Consider the following 16,484-nt stretch of genomic DNA (forward strand, 5'->3'; position numbering starts at 1 on the left):
GAATTATATATGTGATGTATGAGATTTATCATGTTCTTGTAATAGGAATCACGAATTGCATGTCGATGAGTATGACAACCGGCAGGAGCCATAGGAGTTGTCTTAATTTATTGTATGACCTGCGTGTCAATGAAAACGCCATGTAATTACTTTACTTTATTGCTAACCGTTAGCCATAGTAGTAGAAGTAATAGTTGGCGAGACAACTTCATGAAGACACGATGATGGAGATCATGGTGTCATGCCGGTGACGAAGGTGATCATGCCGCGCCTCGAAGATGGAGATCAAAGGCGCAAGATGATATTGGCCATAACATGTCACTTTATGATTTGCATGTGATGTTTGTCATGTTTACATCTTATTTGCTTAGAACGACGGTAGCATAAATAAGATGATCCCTCACTAAAATTTCAAGAGATGTGTTCCCCCTAACTGTGCACCGTTGCGAAGGTTCGTTGTTTCGAAGCACCACGTGATGATCGGGTGTGATAGATTCTAACGTTCGCATACAACGGGTGTTGACGAGCCTAGCATGTACAGACATGGCCTCGGAACACAAGCAAAACACTTAGGTTGACTTGACGAGCCTAGCATGTACAGACATGGCCTCGGAACACAAGAGACCGAAAGGTTGAACATGAGTCGTATAGTAGATACGATCAACATGGAGATGTTCACCGATGATGACTAGTCCGTCTCACGTGATGATCGGACACGGCCTAGTCGATTCGGATCATGTATCACTTAGATGACTAGAGGGATGTCTATCTAAGTGGGAGTTCATTAAATAATCAGATGAACTTAATTATCATGAACATAGTCAAAAGGTCTTTGCAAATAATGTCGTAGCTTACGCTTTAGTTCTACTAAGATATGTTCCTAGAGAAAATTTAGTTGAAAGTTGATAGTAGCAATTATGCGGACTGGGTCCGTAAACTGAGGATTGTCCTCATTGCTGCACAGAAGGCTTATGTCCTTAATGCACCGCTCGGTGTGCTGAACCTCGAGCGTCGTTTGTGGATGTTGCGAACATCTGACATACACGTTTTGATGACTACGTATAGTTCAGTGCGTAATGTTGAATGGTTTAAAATTGTGGCACCAAAGGCGGTTTTGAAACGTCGCAGAACATATGAGATGTTCCAAAGACTGAAATTGGGCTTTCAGACTAGTGCCCACGTCAAGAGGTATGAGACCTCTGACAAGTTTCTTAAGCCTGCAAACTAAGGGAGAAAAGCTCAATCGTTGAGCATGTGCTCAGATTGTCTGAGTACTACAATCACTTGAATCGAGTGGGAGTTAATCTTCCAGATGAGATAGTGATGGTTCTCCATAGTCACTGCCACCAAGCTATTAGAGCTTCATGATGAACTATAACATATAAGGGATAGACATGATGATCCTTGAGCAACTCGCGATGTTTGACACCGCGAAAGTAGAAATCAAGTAGGAGCATCAATTGTTGATGGTTAGTAAAACCACTAGTTTCTAGAAGGGCAAGGGCAAGAAGGGATACTTCATGAAACGGCAAATCAGTTGCTGCTCTAGTGAAGAAACCCAAGGTTGAACCCAAACCCGAGACTAAGTGCTTCTGAAATGAGGGGAACGGTCACTGAAGCAGAACTACCCTAGATACTTCGTAGATGAGAAGGCTGGCAAGGTCGACAGAAGTATATTGGATATACATTATATTAATGTGTACTTTACTAGTACTCCTAGTAGCACCAGGGTATTAGATACCGGTTCGGTTGCTAAGTGTTAGTAACTCGAAATAAAAGGTGCGGAATAAACGGAGACTAGCTAAAGGTGAGATGACGATATGTGTTGGAAGTGTTTCCAAGGTTGATGTGATCAAGCATCGCATGCTCCCTCTACCATCGAGATTGGGGTTAAACCTGAATAATTGTTATTTGGTGTTTGCGTTGAGCATAGACATGATTGGATTATGTTTATCGCAATACGGTTATTCATTAAAGGAGAATAATGGTTACTCTGTCTATTTGAATAATACCTTCAATGGTCTTGCACCTAAAATGAATGGTTTATTGAATCTCGATCGTAGTGATACACATTTCATGCCAAAAGATATAAGATAGTAATGATAGTACCCCATACTTGTGGCACTGCCACTTGAGTCATATTGGTATAAAGCGCATGAAGAAGCTCCATGTTGATGGATCTTTGGACTCACTCGTTTTTGAAAAGATTGAGACATGCGAACCATGTCTATTAGTATATATGCATGAAGAAAGTCCATACAGATGGATCATTTGGACTCACTTGATTTTGAATCACTTGAGACATGCAAATCATACCACATGGGCAAGATGACTGAAAGGCCTCGTTTTCAGTAAGATGGAACAAGAGAGCAACTTGTTGGAAGTAATACATTTGATGTGTGCAGTCCAATGAGTGCTGAGGCACGCAGTGGATATCGTTATGTTCTTACTTCACAGATGATTTGAGTAGATGCTGAGAATATTTACTTGATGAAACACAAGTCTGAATTATTGAAAGGTTCAAGTAATTTCAGAGTGAAGTTGATGATCGTTGTGACAAGAGGATAAAATGTCTGTGATATGATCATAGAGATGAATATCTGAGTTACGAGTTTGGCACACAATTAAGAAATTGTGGAAATTGTTTCACGACTAATACCGCCTGGAACACCATAGTGTGATGGTGTGTACGAACATCATAACTGCACCCTATTGGATATGGTGCATACCATGATGTCTCTTATCGAATTACACTATCGTTTATGGGTTAGGCATTAGAGACAACCGCATTCACTTTAAATAAAGCACCATGCAATTCCGTTGAGACAACACCATATGAACTATGGTTTAGAGAAACCTAAGCTGTCGTTTCTTAAAAGTTTGGGGCTGCGACGCTTATGTGAAAAAGTTTCAGGCTGATAAGCTCGAACCCAAAGCGGATAAATGCATCTTCATAGAATACCCAAAACAGTTGGGTATACCTCCTATTTCAGATCTGGAAGCAAAAGCGATTGTTTCTAGAAACGGGTCCTTTCTCGAGGAAAAGTTTCTCTCGAAAGAATTGAGTGGGAGGATGGTGGAGACTTGATGAGGTCATTGAACCGTCACTTCAACTAATGTGTAGCAGGGCACAGGAAGTTGTTCCTGTGGCACCTACACCAATTGAAGTGGAAGCTTATGATAGTGATCATGAAAATTCAGATCAAGTCACTACCAAACCTCATAGGACGACAAGGATGCGTACTACTTCAGAGTGGTACGTAATCCTGTCTTGGAAGTCATGTTGCTAGACAACAATGAACCTACGAGCTATGGAGAAGCGATGGTGGGCCTGGATTCCGACGAATGGCTTGAGGCCATAAAATCCGAGAGGATCCATGTATGAAAACAAAGTATAGACTTCAAAAGAACTACTTGATGGTCGTAAGGCTGTTGGGTATAGATGGATTTTAAAGGGAAGACAGACAATGATGGTAAATGTCACCATTAAGAAAGCTCGACTTGTCGTTAAGATGTTTTCCGGCATGTTCAAGGAGTTGACTGCGATGAGACTTTCTCACTCGTAGCGATGCTAAGAGTCTGTTATAATTATATTAGCAGTTACTGTATTATTTATGAAATCTTGCAGATAGGATGTCAAAACATTGTTTCCTCGACGATTTTCTTGAGGAAAGGTTGTATGTGATACAACCAGAAGGTTTTGTCAATCCTGAAAGATGCTAACAAGTATGCAAAGCTCCAGCAATCCTTCTAAGGATTGGAGTAAGCATCTCAGAGTTGGAATGAACGCTTTGATGAGATGATCAAAGATTTTAGGTTTATACAAGGTTCATGAGAAACTTGTATTTCCAAAGAAGTGAGTGGGAGCACTATAGAATTTTTGATGAGTATATGTTGTTAACATATTGTTGATCAGAAGTGATGTAGAATTTCTGGAAAGCATCCAGGGTTATTTGAAAAGTGTTTTTAATGGAAAACCTGGATTAAGCTACTTGAACATTGAGCATCAAGATCTATAAGGATAGATCAAAAACGCTTAATAGTACTTTCAAATGAATACATACCATGACAAGATTTTGAAGGAGTTCAAAATAGATCAGCAAAGAAGGAGTTCTTGGCTGTGTTACAAGGTGTGAGTATTGAGTAAGACTCAAGACCTGACCACAGCAGAAGAGAGAGAAAGGACGAAGGTCGTCCCCTATGCTTTAGACGTAGGCTCTACAGTATGCTATGCTGTGTACCGCACCTGAAGTGTGCCTTGCCATGAGTTAGTCAAAGGGTACAATAGTGATCCGGGAATGGATCACATGACAGCGTCGAACTTATCCTTAGTATCTAGTGGACTAAGGAATTTTCTCGATTATGGAGGTGGTAAAACAGTTCGTCGTAAAGGGTTACGTCGATGCAAACTTTGACACTAATCCGGATGACTCTGAGTAGTAAACCGGATTCGTATAGTAGAGCAGTTATTTGGAATAGCTCCAAGTAGCGCGTGGTAGCTACATCTACAAGATGACATAGAGATTTGTAAAGCACACACGGGTCTGAATGTTGCAGACCCGTTGACTAAAACCTCTCTCGTAAGCATAACATGATCAAACCCTAGAACTCATTGAGTGTTAATCACATGGTGATGTGGACTAGATTATTGACTCTAGTGAACTTTGAGTGTTAATCACATGGTGATGTGAACTAGATTATTGACTCTAGTGCAAGTGGGAGACTGTTGGAAATATGCCCTAGAGGCAATAATAAAATGGTTATTATTGTATTTCCTTGTTCATGATAATTGTCTGTTGTTCATGCTATAATTGTATTAACTGGAAACCGTAATACATGTGTGAATACATAGACCACAACATGTCCCTAGTAAGCCTCTAGTTGACTAGCTCGTTGATCAATAGATGGTTATGGTTTCCTGACCATGGACATTGGATGTCATTGATAACGGGATCACATCATTAGGAGAATGATGTGATGGACAAGACCCAATCCTAAGCATAGCACAAGATCGTGTAGTTCGTTTGCTAGAGCTTTTCTAATGTCAAGTATCATTTCCTTAGACCATGAGATTGTGCAACTCCCGGATACCGTAGGAATGCTTTGGGTGTACCAAACGTCACAACGTAACTGGGTGGCTATAAAGGTGCACTACAGGTATCTCCGAAAGTGTCTGTTGGGTTGGCACGTATCGAGACTGGGATTTGTCACTCCGTATGACGGAGAGGTATCTCTGGGCCCACTCGGTAATGCATCATCATAATGAGCTCAATGTGACCAAGTGTTTGGTCACGGGATCATGCATTACGGTACGAGTAAAGTGACTTGCCGGTAACGAGATTGAACAAGGTATTGGGATACCGACGATCGAATCTCGGGCAAGTAACGTACCGATTGACAAAGGGAATTGTATACGGGATTGATTGAATCCTCGACATCGTGGTTCATCCGATGAGATCATCGTGGAACATGTGGGAGCCAACATGGGTATCCAGATCCCGCTGTTGGTTATTGACCGGAGAGTCGTCTCGGTCATGTCTGCATGTCTCCCGAACCCGTAGGGTCTACACACTTAAGGTTCGGTGACGCTAGAGTTGTAGAGATATTAGTATGCGGTTAACCGAAAGTTATTCGGAGTCCCGGATGAGATCCCCGACGTCACGAGGAGTTCCAGAATGGTCCGGAGGTAAAGATTTATATATGGGAAGTCCTATTTTTGCCACCGGAAAATGTTCGGGATTTTTCGGTATTGTACCGGGAAGGTTCTAGAAGGTTCTGAAGTGGGGCCCACCTGCATGGGGGGACCCACATGAACGTGGGTAGTGGGGGCAAGGCCCCACACCCCTGGTCAAGGCGCACCAAGATCCCACCTTAGAAGGAATAAGATCATATCCCGAAGGGATAAGATCAAGATCCCTAAAAAAGGGGGATAACAATCAGTGGGGAAGGGAAATGATGGGATTTCTTTCCCCCACCTTTGCCAATGCCCCAATGGACTTGGAGGGCAAGAAACCAGCCCCCTCCACCCCTATATATAGTGGGGAGGCGCATGGGAGCAGCACCCCAAGCCCTGGCGCCTCCCTCCCTCCCGTGACACCTCTTCCTCCCCGCTTGCGCTTGGCGAAGCCCTGCCGGGATCCCGCTACTTCCACCACCACGCCGTCGTGTTGCTGGATCTCCATCAACTTCTCCTCCCCCTTGCTGGATCAAGAAGGAGGAGACGTCCCCGCTCCGTACGTGTGTTGAACGCGGAGCTGCCGTCCGTTCGGCGCTAGGATCATCGGTGATTTGGATCACGACGAGTACGACTCCATCAACCCCGTTCTCTTGAACGCTTCCGCTCGCGATCTACAAGGGTATGTAGATGCACTCCTCCCCTCTCGTTGCTAGCATCTCCTAGATTGATCTTGGTGACACGTAGGAAAATTTTGAATTTCTGCTACGTTCCCCAACAATAGTAATCCTGCATGGTCATCTTTCTGCGTGTATTTTTAGTAGGTGCACTACCAGGAGCAGCAACTGACGATGAACCAGGAGACGTACCAACATTCCCAGTACTACCAGGCACATCGATATCATCAGCTAGCTGAACAGACATATAAGGAACATCTATCTGAAACCCCATTTCCCCACGCGAAAAAAGCAAGGGATACTGCAAAGGCATAAAGGCAGGTTTAAGAGAAGCGATTTGTTGCAGGCCTTTCGAACGGCTAGAAATAATTATATCATGTGCGGAGGTTTCAACAGTAAGGTCACCCACAATCAAAGCAGCAAGCCCCGCAGACGTGGGCAAACTGAACTGTGGGCCATCACCATCGGAAGGACCAATGATTCGGATGGAAATTTCTTCCATATGCTCATCCCCACTATCTTCTATGATTTTACTTGCCTCTCTAAATTTTTGTACCAATGGATCGAACTCATTAAGCATATCTCTCAGGCCAACCACTATATCCTCATCTATTTGGTCCACAGGCTTATCATCCGGATTTAAAGCACGCATCCTATGGGCAATCTCATTCGCTGGATCATATATATAAAGCTCGGCAAATTTAGGAGTGTTAGGGTCTTTTGGCAAGAGAGAACCTATGCGATGAGACACCTGGCCACTAATTTTAAAGACCTTGGGACCCCGAGAAGCATTCAGCGAACGATCAATAGTAGCACCCATCGAGGTGAAGGCGAACATACAATTGTATTGACATATATTTCGGAGGAATTTCTTGGCACGAGAAGTTCCATCAAAATGGAGAAGCTCCCGGAGAAAAGTCGGGGGCTCCTTGAAAGGAGGGATAGAAACCTGACCACCTTTGCAACAAAGATTGTAGACAATCTTACGTTTTGTATATGATGATTTTCCCTGTACCCTCTCCTCGTACCAGAAAGAAGCAACACAATATCCACAGATATAATCTGGTGTACCAAGGTACGATACATCTGCATATGAAGCTAATAGCCCCAACGAAAAACAAACACCAATTATAAAGCACAAGGCAAATCACAAGGCAACAAACAAACAAATCCAAGGACAATGATACCTTTAAGCGACTCAGCAAATGCATGATCGAAACCACGCCAGTCTTTCGGCAAAGGGCCCATAACAATATGGTCTATCATGACAGACAAAACTAATAAGTCCAGGTGGGTCTAAGACTGAGCTAAGCAATTGGAAAACGAATGGACCTTCAAATCCAGAATGGCGCAACTTTCTAATAGCCTTGCGCTTCCTGCGGTTCAACGCCGCCTCAACCTCACTCACATAGGGTAACCAACCATCTCCTAAACATTGGCTAGGGAACACAAGAAGAACAACATCAGATGCTATCACAAGGCCAAGGGTCTGTATTACTAAGCAGGATCAGGTAGCTGCAACTCACGTTTACGTTTGCGATTCTCGAGTCCAGGTGGGGCACGGGGCACATAACGCGGCCGAATGACAGGAGGAGCAAGATGAATTCTAGGAGGGGAAGGAAGTGTGCCACCAACCCTACTACGCCCACGCCCCCTTCCACGGGCAGGGCCACCAACAACAGCATGCCCTCGCCCCCTTCCACGGGAAGGACCATCAGCAACAGCGGCACGCCCGCGCCCCCTTCCACGGGCAGGACCATCAGCAGCGGCACGCCCACGCCCCCTTCCACGGGCAGGGCCATCAGCAGCGGCACGCCCTCGCCCCCTTCAACGGGCAGGGCCATCAGCAGTGGCACGCCCTCGCCCGCTTCCACGGGCAGGGCAATCAGCAACAGCACGCCCTCGCCCGCTTCCACGGGCAGGGCCATCAGCAGCGGCACGGCCGCGGCCCGGTCCACGGCCAGGAGGCATTGAAGGCCTAAAAGTACATCCTAAGCAGAACCCAAGTCCAGAGAACATGATGGTTAAAGAGCCACATACACACATTTCGTACAATCCAGCATGATCTCAGCATGACAATTAGGAAACGGTGGTTAAAGTAGCAACAATTAACATAACGATGATTAAGTAGGTACATAACAAATACAAATAATGTCTAAAGAGCAGTTCATTTATCTGAATACAGCCACACCAACTCCGATGTACATTTTAGGAGCAATGGAAAACGAAAGAAATAGAAACAACTCACACAATATAAATAAAAACTAAATATTGCACGCCGTCGAGACCAATCTGGCGTGCAACATCTGCCGCTGCAAAAGGACATCATGGTCAATGACAACAGCAAGGGCATCGGCACAACCAACATGCATCGCAGACCTAACCATCGTTGCAGCTAAAAGAACTGCATAGCGAGCAAGCTCCCTGTAAGTCGACATACACTCAAAATAATAGTCCAGAATCACAAACCCATACAAACTCTGTAAGAAGCAAATGGCCTGGAAAGCTTGTAAAGAGAGAAAAAATCCACACCATCTTGAGCCCAAAAAAACCTCCTCATGCTCCCGGAATCGCTTCCAGGCACATCAAATTCGAGCTCAACTCCTCCGAGCATGACCCCATCGTCCATTATCTCTCTCAAGTACGAATGGAATGGCAACGTACACCGGGTGGCAACCACATCCAATAGATGCATATACGAACAACTCATAGCAAACATCCTGCCACCCACAAAATATAACCTAGAATAAGGCCACTCACACAAAAAAGCTAGAAAGCACCCCAAAACCAAAACTTAGAACCGGTCAGCCAGAAGGTAGTGCCCAAAAATAGACCCCACCATAGATCAACATGCAAAGGTAAAGGGAGCTGACACGGCAAAGTCTAAGACAGTAATAACAGTAACATAAAAAAGTTAGAAGAAAAGTGTTAGAAGGGAGAGAGAGGATTGGTGGAATATGATGGATGTATTATTGAGCCTCGAGGGCGAGTATATATTGAGTACAAGACTTGAAGGGTAAGACGCCTCTCCTAGAGATAAGGCAGGAATCCTAAACTACCAAATACATGTAACCCAAATATATCTCTAACATCCCCCCGCAGTCGTAGCGGTAGCGTTGCGAACAACATGAGCGTCGCGGATGGTCAGACTGGAGAGAGTAGCAGCCGACGGGCTGACATCCCCCCGCAGTCATAGCGAGAGCATCATGGACGGTGTCGCGTTGCGGACGCGTTGACTGTAGAGGAAGCCGACGAGTTGCTCAAGCGGATGATAACCCTTTGTGCCGTTATCGAGGTAACCGAGAGCGTGGGTGGTGTAGCCGTGTCGAGGTAGCCGTGCGAAGAATGCCGTGGTCGATGTCGAGTCGGGGAGCCGGTGTCGAGGATGTCGTCATGGAGACGCGGGCGCAAGGAGCGCCGAGTTAGCATGGGCGCAGTGGTGTCGAAGTAGGGGTGCGCCGGGGAAAAGATGTTGTTGACGACGCGTCGCGGCGGGTTTGCCAAGCCCGGGGACACATCGTAGACGAAGGCACGCACCGGTGTTGCCAGAACCGGGCATGCGTAGACGGACGAAGACGAAGTTGACGAAGCGCCGACCAGGCTTGCCAGGCCCGGGGACACGTCGTGGATGAAGGCACGCATCGGTGTTGCCAGCACCGGGCATGCGTAGACGAGGGACCTGCACGAGCTGTACGCCATGTCGGAGAAGTCGGAGGGGCCAACAGAGAAGGACTCGATGATGATTGCGGCGTCCATCGGCGCGGGGCCAATGTCACCAACAGTGGTCGGAGTAGACGAAGTGGTCGGGGTAGATGACGGCGACGCTGGCGACGGGCTGGTGCTTGGACGAAGACGAAGGGGGAGGACGGGCGGCGGCGGCTACGAAGGTAGCGGCGGCGGCCAAAGAAGAGCGGCGACGGCGGCCTGATGGCGGCCGCAGCGGCTAGGTTAGGAGTGCGGCGGAGGTGCTCGAAGTAGGCGAAGAACCCTGACAGCATGACGAAGACCGGCGCGGACGGTGGCGTTCCCGCGCCAAGGGAGACGGCGCGGCGCATACCACGGGAGGTCGACGCGCTGTGACGGCGGAGTGGACCGCGGGCCGCGGCGCTACGACCCGAAGGGGCAACGCAGCGGCGGCAGGCGGGTCGGGGCGACGGCGGGAAGACCTCGGGGCGGCGGCGGGGACCGCGGGCCGCGACGCTGCGGCCCGAAGGGGCGACGCAACGGCGGTTCACGAGTCGGTGCAGCCGCGGGGACGGCCTCGGGGCGGCGGCGGGGACCGCGTATCGCGACATTACGGCCCGAAGGGGCGATGCAGCGGCGACGCACGAGTCGATGCAGCCGTGAGGAGAACCACGGGGCGGCAGCGCCGCGGCCCGACGGGGCGACGCAGCGGCAGCCCGATGCTCGATCGGTGGAGAGGCGCGCTGAACTCAGGGACGATCTTCACGGGGCCTGCGGAGGCGCGCGCAACCGACGGGCCAGGTCGGTCGCACGACGTAGATGAGGCGGATCGCGGCTGCGGGTGGGTGATCAATCCGATCGCGCACGAGATCCGGGACGCCGCTCGGTGGAGGCGCGGTGGCGGCGGAGTCCGAGATGAAGCCGGCGGCGGCGGGCGGCAGGGCGGCTATGATTGGCCGCCGGGTCGGGGTGATGCAGGAGTCCCGGTCGGAGCAGGGCGGTGACGGCCGGGCCGTCGCGCGAACGACGGCGGTGAAGGGCCGCCGCATGACGCGAGGCCGCCGGGTCGGGGCGACCGGCGGGCCGACGCGCGAGGCCGCCGAGTCGGGACGACCGACGGCAGACGCGCGGACGACACGCGAGGCCGCCGGGTCGGTGAAGAAGCCGGTCAATCGCGCCGGTGTTGGAGTAGAGGCGCACGGGGTCGACGGCGGCGGTGGGCGACGCAAACCGGATCACATAGACCGGAAAACCAAAAAGTAGACGCCGATCAAAGCGACCGGCGAGAGAGAGAAAATCCGGATCAAAGGATCGGTAAAAAAAAGACTCTCTAGGGCAGCCGGACAACACGGCCGGCGGACGAACCCTAGGTACGGGCGGCGCGGCCCCCGGCGGCGGTCATGGAGGCCGACCGCCCGGGGGGCGGCGCGCAGGTGCGGAAGCGGCGGCGGCGGCTAGGGTTTAGGATCGACTTGCGATAGATACCATGTTAGAAAGGAGAAAGAGGATTGATGGAATATGATGGATGTATTATTGAGCCTCGAGGGCGAGTATATATTGAGTACAAGATTTGGAGGGTAAGACGCCTCTCCTAGAGATAAGGCACGAATCCTACACTACCAAATACATGTAACTCAAATATATCTCTAACAAAAAGCACCTGAGAGCTAGGCAAAACGTTTCAATGGGAATGAAAAACAGCCAGAGACACCACAACAACTGCAGCGACGAACCTGGCACATAACAGCAAGCATAATTACAGTTTATCAGAAGCTTCCCACAGAAATGCATCATTACTTAGTGATGTGCAGGACAACACATCACAGACCATCATAATTTTATAATGAGGAGCAAGTTATGTGCCGAACAACACAAACTACGAATGCTGTACAACCAATCTTACACATTAGAAATAACAACACCCAAGATTATAAAAGATACTGCCAATTGTTTAGTGCTTGATTTTACAACACACCAACTGAGATAAAACAACAGCAACCCGAGTGCACACACCTCACAACCATCATCCAATCACACTTGCTAGCATCCATGTTTTGCATCTGTCACAAGCTGTCATGGTAAATCTCCTAAACCTGAACATATGTAACGACTGTACATCAATTTGCCTTGCATAGTCTTCACGTGAACACATAATTAGTTTGATACCTAACTATGTTGTATAAATTGTCATAGTTCAGTTTGATTGTAATCTTACATACCCAAACCAGACAACCATGCAACGGCAATAGCGGACAGTTAAAGAATCAACAAAAATAAACGCATATGTGGATGGTTCAGATCCGCACCTGAAACAGAAAAGCAGGACCAAGCACGGCCAAATCCGAAGAAGGAACAAACCCTCGCACCAAACCCTATCCACCTCCCTGTTCATCCGCAAAGAACAACCACGGGTGAGGCACGCACGGACGCACAACGAGCAGGAAAAATGAAAGGACTAACAAAGAAAGAAGAATGAACCTTTCCCATGGCGACGGCCGAGCAAACGACGGACGACGGACGCGAGCGTGTGGCCAAATCCGAAGAAGGAACAAACCCTCGCACCAAACCCTATCCACCTCCCTGTTCATCCGCAAAGAACAACCACGGGGTGAGGCACGCACGGACGCACAACGAGCAGGAAAAATGAAAGGACTAACAAAGAAAGAAGAACGAACCTTTCCCATGGCGACAGCCGAGCAAACGACGGACGACGGACGCGAGCGTGTGGCCAAATCCGGAACCAACTGCAGCACGAGCACGAAGTCAGCCTAGCCGTGAGGAACGACCGCGAGAAGAGGAAGGATGGATGGAGAAGAGTGCGGGACGACGGACCTGAGGTGAGGCGAGCACGTCAGCTCCAAATCCAGACCGAGCGGCGGCGGCGGCACAGAGAAGCTAGGGTTCGTGAGTGGGGGGAAGTGAGGAGCGAGGGGAGAAGGCGGCTGCGGTCACGTATGTGTATCGCCTCCTGGCCCAAGAAGCGAAGTGACGAAAAATGCCCCGGTGGGGGCACAATATTTACATATTGATGCAATTGGAATTTTATCCTACGGCCGAGCACGATCGCGGTAAAGATCCAGCGGCCCATAGCGATCTGATCCGAGATCAGACTATCAATATTGGACAGGGAAATCGATCGGACGTCCGGGTCTTTACTCCTGGGATTTCTCATGACATCCCATACTACATGGCATGCGAGACATCATCATGGGCTATGCATTGGCCATGCCCTAGGAAGTAGGAAGCACCGATCCAACTGCTTACTCCAATTAACAGGAGCTGGAAACAGAATTTCAAAAAGACAATTCTACATGAGCTTCAAGCCTTCAACACGGGGAGGAAGAACATCTCCTTGTGTCTTTCGGCACAGCGGGCAGCAGCTGCTGCGGGACACTGGCCACTCTCCCTCGGCCTCTCCGGCCGCCGAGCATCCATAGCACGAGGTGGATGCCGACGTAGGCGAGCACGGTGGCGGCCAGCGCGATGACGTACCCGGACGTGTCCCACTCCCGGCTGCTCCCGGCGGCGTAGGCGCCCAGGAGGCCCAGCAGGTCCAGCACGATCGCCGTGTTCATGGCGTAGAGCAGCAGGGCGTGGTCCTGCAGGGACTCCTGCAGCAGCAGCACGATGACCACCACCGACGCCACGAAGGAGGTGGAGTTGCAGTAGAAGAAGGCCCGGAACCGGGCCAGGTCGCTCCTGCGCAGCAACGAGTTCCCCGCGGTGGCCCATCGCTCCGACACGCCGCCCGGCGGCTTCAGGCCGGCCTGGTAGGTGACGCTTGCCGCCAGGATTGCCAGCAGCATCAGGTACTTCCGCCGCCTGGAAGTCGCCTCCGTGCTGGGCCTGGGCTTGGGTGAGCTACCTCGTCGTGGCCTAGAGGAGGAAGACGGCGTGTTTGCCTTGCTGCTGCTGCCGGCGGCGGCGCTTGACCCGGAGGAGGAGCCGTTTTCTCCGTCGGGGGTGGCGCAGCTTTCGAAGAACTTGAAGAACACGAGCAGCTGCACGACTATGAAGGCGACGACCGCGCCGACGAGCACGAAGACGTAGATGGACGTGCGCAGCTGCCGGGCGCACCCGGCGGCGTAGGCGCCCATCAGGCCGAACAGAGCGACCACCATGCACACGTAGAGCGCGTAGCACCGTATGCCCGGCCGGTACAGGTTCGGGTTCACGAGCATGACGATGAGCGCCATGGACGCCATGAAGCTCGTCGAGTTGAAGTAGAAGAACGCCAGGTACCTTCTCCGGTACTCGTCGTGGTCTTCGAGGACTGGGGAACCCGCACTGTATTTGGGGCCATCTTTGGTCCAGAAGCCGCCCGGCGGGGTGAGCCCGGCCTGGTAGGTGATGGTGGCCACCAGGATGGCCAGGAGCAGCAGCCGCTTGCGCCGCTTGTCGATCCTCCTCTTCTCCTCGTTGCTCAGGTCCTCGTTGTCGAGGGTGAAGAAGACGACATGGATGACCACGTACACCAGGACGGCGCCCGCCAAGGCCACGACGTAGATGGAGGTGCTCACCTCTCGGCAGCTCCCGGCGGCGTACGCGCCGATGAGGCCAAACAGGTCCAGTATCATGGCCACCTCCAGCACGTGCCCGCTCATCAGGCTCTTGTTCTGGACCATGAGGATGACGACCAAGGACGCGACGAACGCGGTGGAGTTGCAGTAGAAGAACGCCTTGTACCGAGCAGCGTGCTTGAACAGGAGGATCGGGTCGCCGGCCTTGTAGCGCCCTTGCTCGTCAGCTTCTTGCCACACGCCGCCGGGCGGGTCCATCCCCGCTTGGTAAGTGATGGTGGCGGCGAGAGTGGCGAGCAGCAGAATCAGAGATTTGGCCTTCTCGATGCCTTCGTTCTTGTTGCCCGTGTTCACCTCGTCGGCGAGGCTCCCTTGCCACCCGCCGCCTGATGTTGCCAGCAACTCACGCGCCGGCGATGAGCTTTGACTTTCGGTCTGGTTCTGGTGGCACCCGCGTTCTTGCAGCCAGTGCGACGCGCGCGCGGAGATGCTCTTGAGTCTTAGCCAGGAGCCGCTGCTCTTGAGAGGATCCGGGACGAGCACCATGACCACCATCACGAGGAGGATGTACACGAGGACCGCGGCGACGAGAACGACGACGTAGGCCGTCGTGTCGGCCTTCCTCGAGCTCCCGGCGGCGTAGGCGCCCAGGAGGCCGAGCAGCACGACGAGGATGAACCCGTACATCTGCAAGTCGGCGTAGTACCTCTGCAGCCGTCGTCCCAGGAGCAGCACGATGATGAGCAGCGACGCGACGAACGCCGTGGCGTTGCAGTAGAAGAAGGCCATCAGACGAGCCAACTGGTGGACCTTCAGCATCGGGTCGCCAGCTTCGTGTCTGCCCTCGGTTTCGCCAAGGAAGCCACCGGGCGGGTTCAGGCCGGCGGCGTACGAGATGCCGGTCGCGAACGTCGCGAGCAGCAGCAGCACCTTGCGCTGCTCTTTGAGCTTGAGCGCGTCATCGGGTCTCTCCTTCTCGCGCACCACCACTTGCGAGGGGGAGGTCTGGCCGGCCTCCGATGGCGCGTAGGTGGCCAGGAGGATGTGGATGCCGACGTAGGCGGCGAGAGCGACGACCAGCGTGGAGACGTATACGGTGGTCGGCAGGTCCTCGCAGCTCCCGGTGGCGAAGGCCCCCATGAGGCCGAGCAGGTCCAGCACCATGACGAACCGGAGCACGGCGAGCCACGCCGTCCGCCTCTCGTTGAGCACGAGGAGGAGGAGGTTGACGACGAGCGACGCCGCGAAGGCGGTCGCGTTGAAGTAGAAGAAGGCGAGGTACCGGGCAGAGTGGTAGAGGACCGGGTCGCCGGCCTCGTGGGAGCGTCCTTCTCCGTCGCGCCCGGACTCCTGCCAGACTCCCCCTGGCGGGCTGAGCCCGGCCGCGTACGTCGCCGTGGCCACCAGCGTGGCCAGCAGCATGAGGTACTTCCGCAGGTGGTACTCCCACGACGGCTCTTGCTTGGGCGCCGCCGCCGCCGCCGCTCCGGTGCCGAACTCCACCTTGTCGGTCGACGCCGCCATTTTCCTAGCCACAGCTAGTTAGCTCTATCTCTGTTACCTCTGGTGCAAGACTGCAAGCGTGGGAGGAAGATGGCGTGCCGATGGATGGATGCGCTCGTGCCGATGCATATATAAACCCTTGAGCTAGGAGCCTACGACTACGTCAACACGTGCTGATTAAGTGATTAACTCGAACAGTTTTGCTACGTCTCAGTCGACTTAGACTTCGTTATGTCTCAGTCGATGTTATATTCCGTTGATCTTGCATTAAGATTCGTACAAAAATTTCCTTTCAGTTTTTTCTTTTTCTTCTCATATACTATATCACTTGAGTGAGACTTGGTTAAGTCTCAGTCGACTGAGACCTAAACACACCCATAAAAATTACAACCAGGTCTATGGACCACCTAGCGACGACTACAAGCA

At 51.3% G+C, this 16,484-nt stretch overlaps 1 protein-coding gene across 1 annotated transcript; it reads right to left on the bottom strand.

The window, feature by feature from the left end:
• Positions 1–13,133: 13,133 nt before the first annotated feature.
• Positions 13,134–16,147, bottom strand: LOC123167924 (uncharacterized). Its single transcript, XM_044585783.1, has one exon. It carries the CDS (start codon positions 16,077–16,079, stop codon positions 13,362–13,364), a length of 2,718 nt encoding a protein of 905 aa, XP_044441718.1. The 5' UTR covers positions 16,080–16,147; the 3' UTR covers positions 13,134–13,361.
• Between the last annotated feature and the right edge of the window lie 337 nt (positions 16,148–16,484).

Source organism: Triticum aestivum, chromosome 7D, assembly GCF_018294505.1.
Source record: "Triticum aestivum cultivar Chinese Spring chromosome 7D, IWGSC CS RefSeq v2.1, whole genome shotgun sequence".
Taxonomy (NCBI): Eukaryota; Viridiplantae; Streptophyta; class Magnoliopsida; order Poales; family Poaceae; genus Triticum; species Triticum aestivum.

What these genes read in the sequence shown, in the direction of transcription:
- LOC123167924 (XM_044585783.1), bottom strand. Translation starts at nt 16,079, where the DNA reads ATGGCGGCGTCGACCGACAAGGTGGAGTTCGGCACCGGAGCGGCGGCG.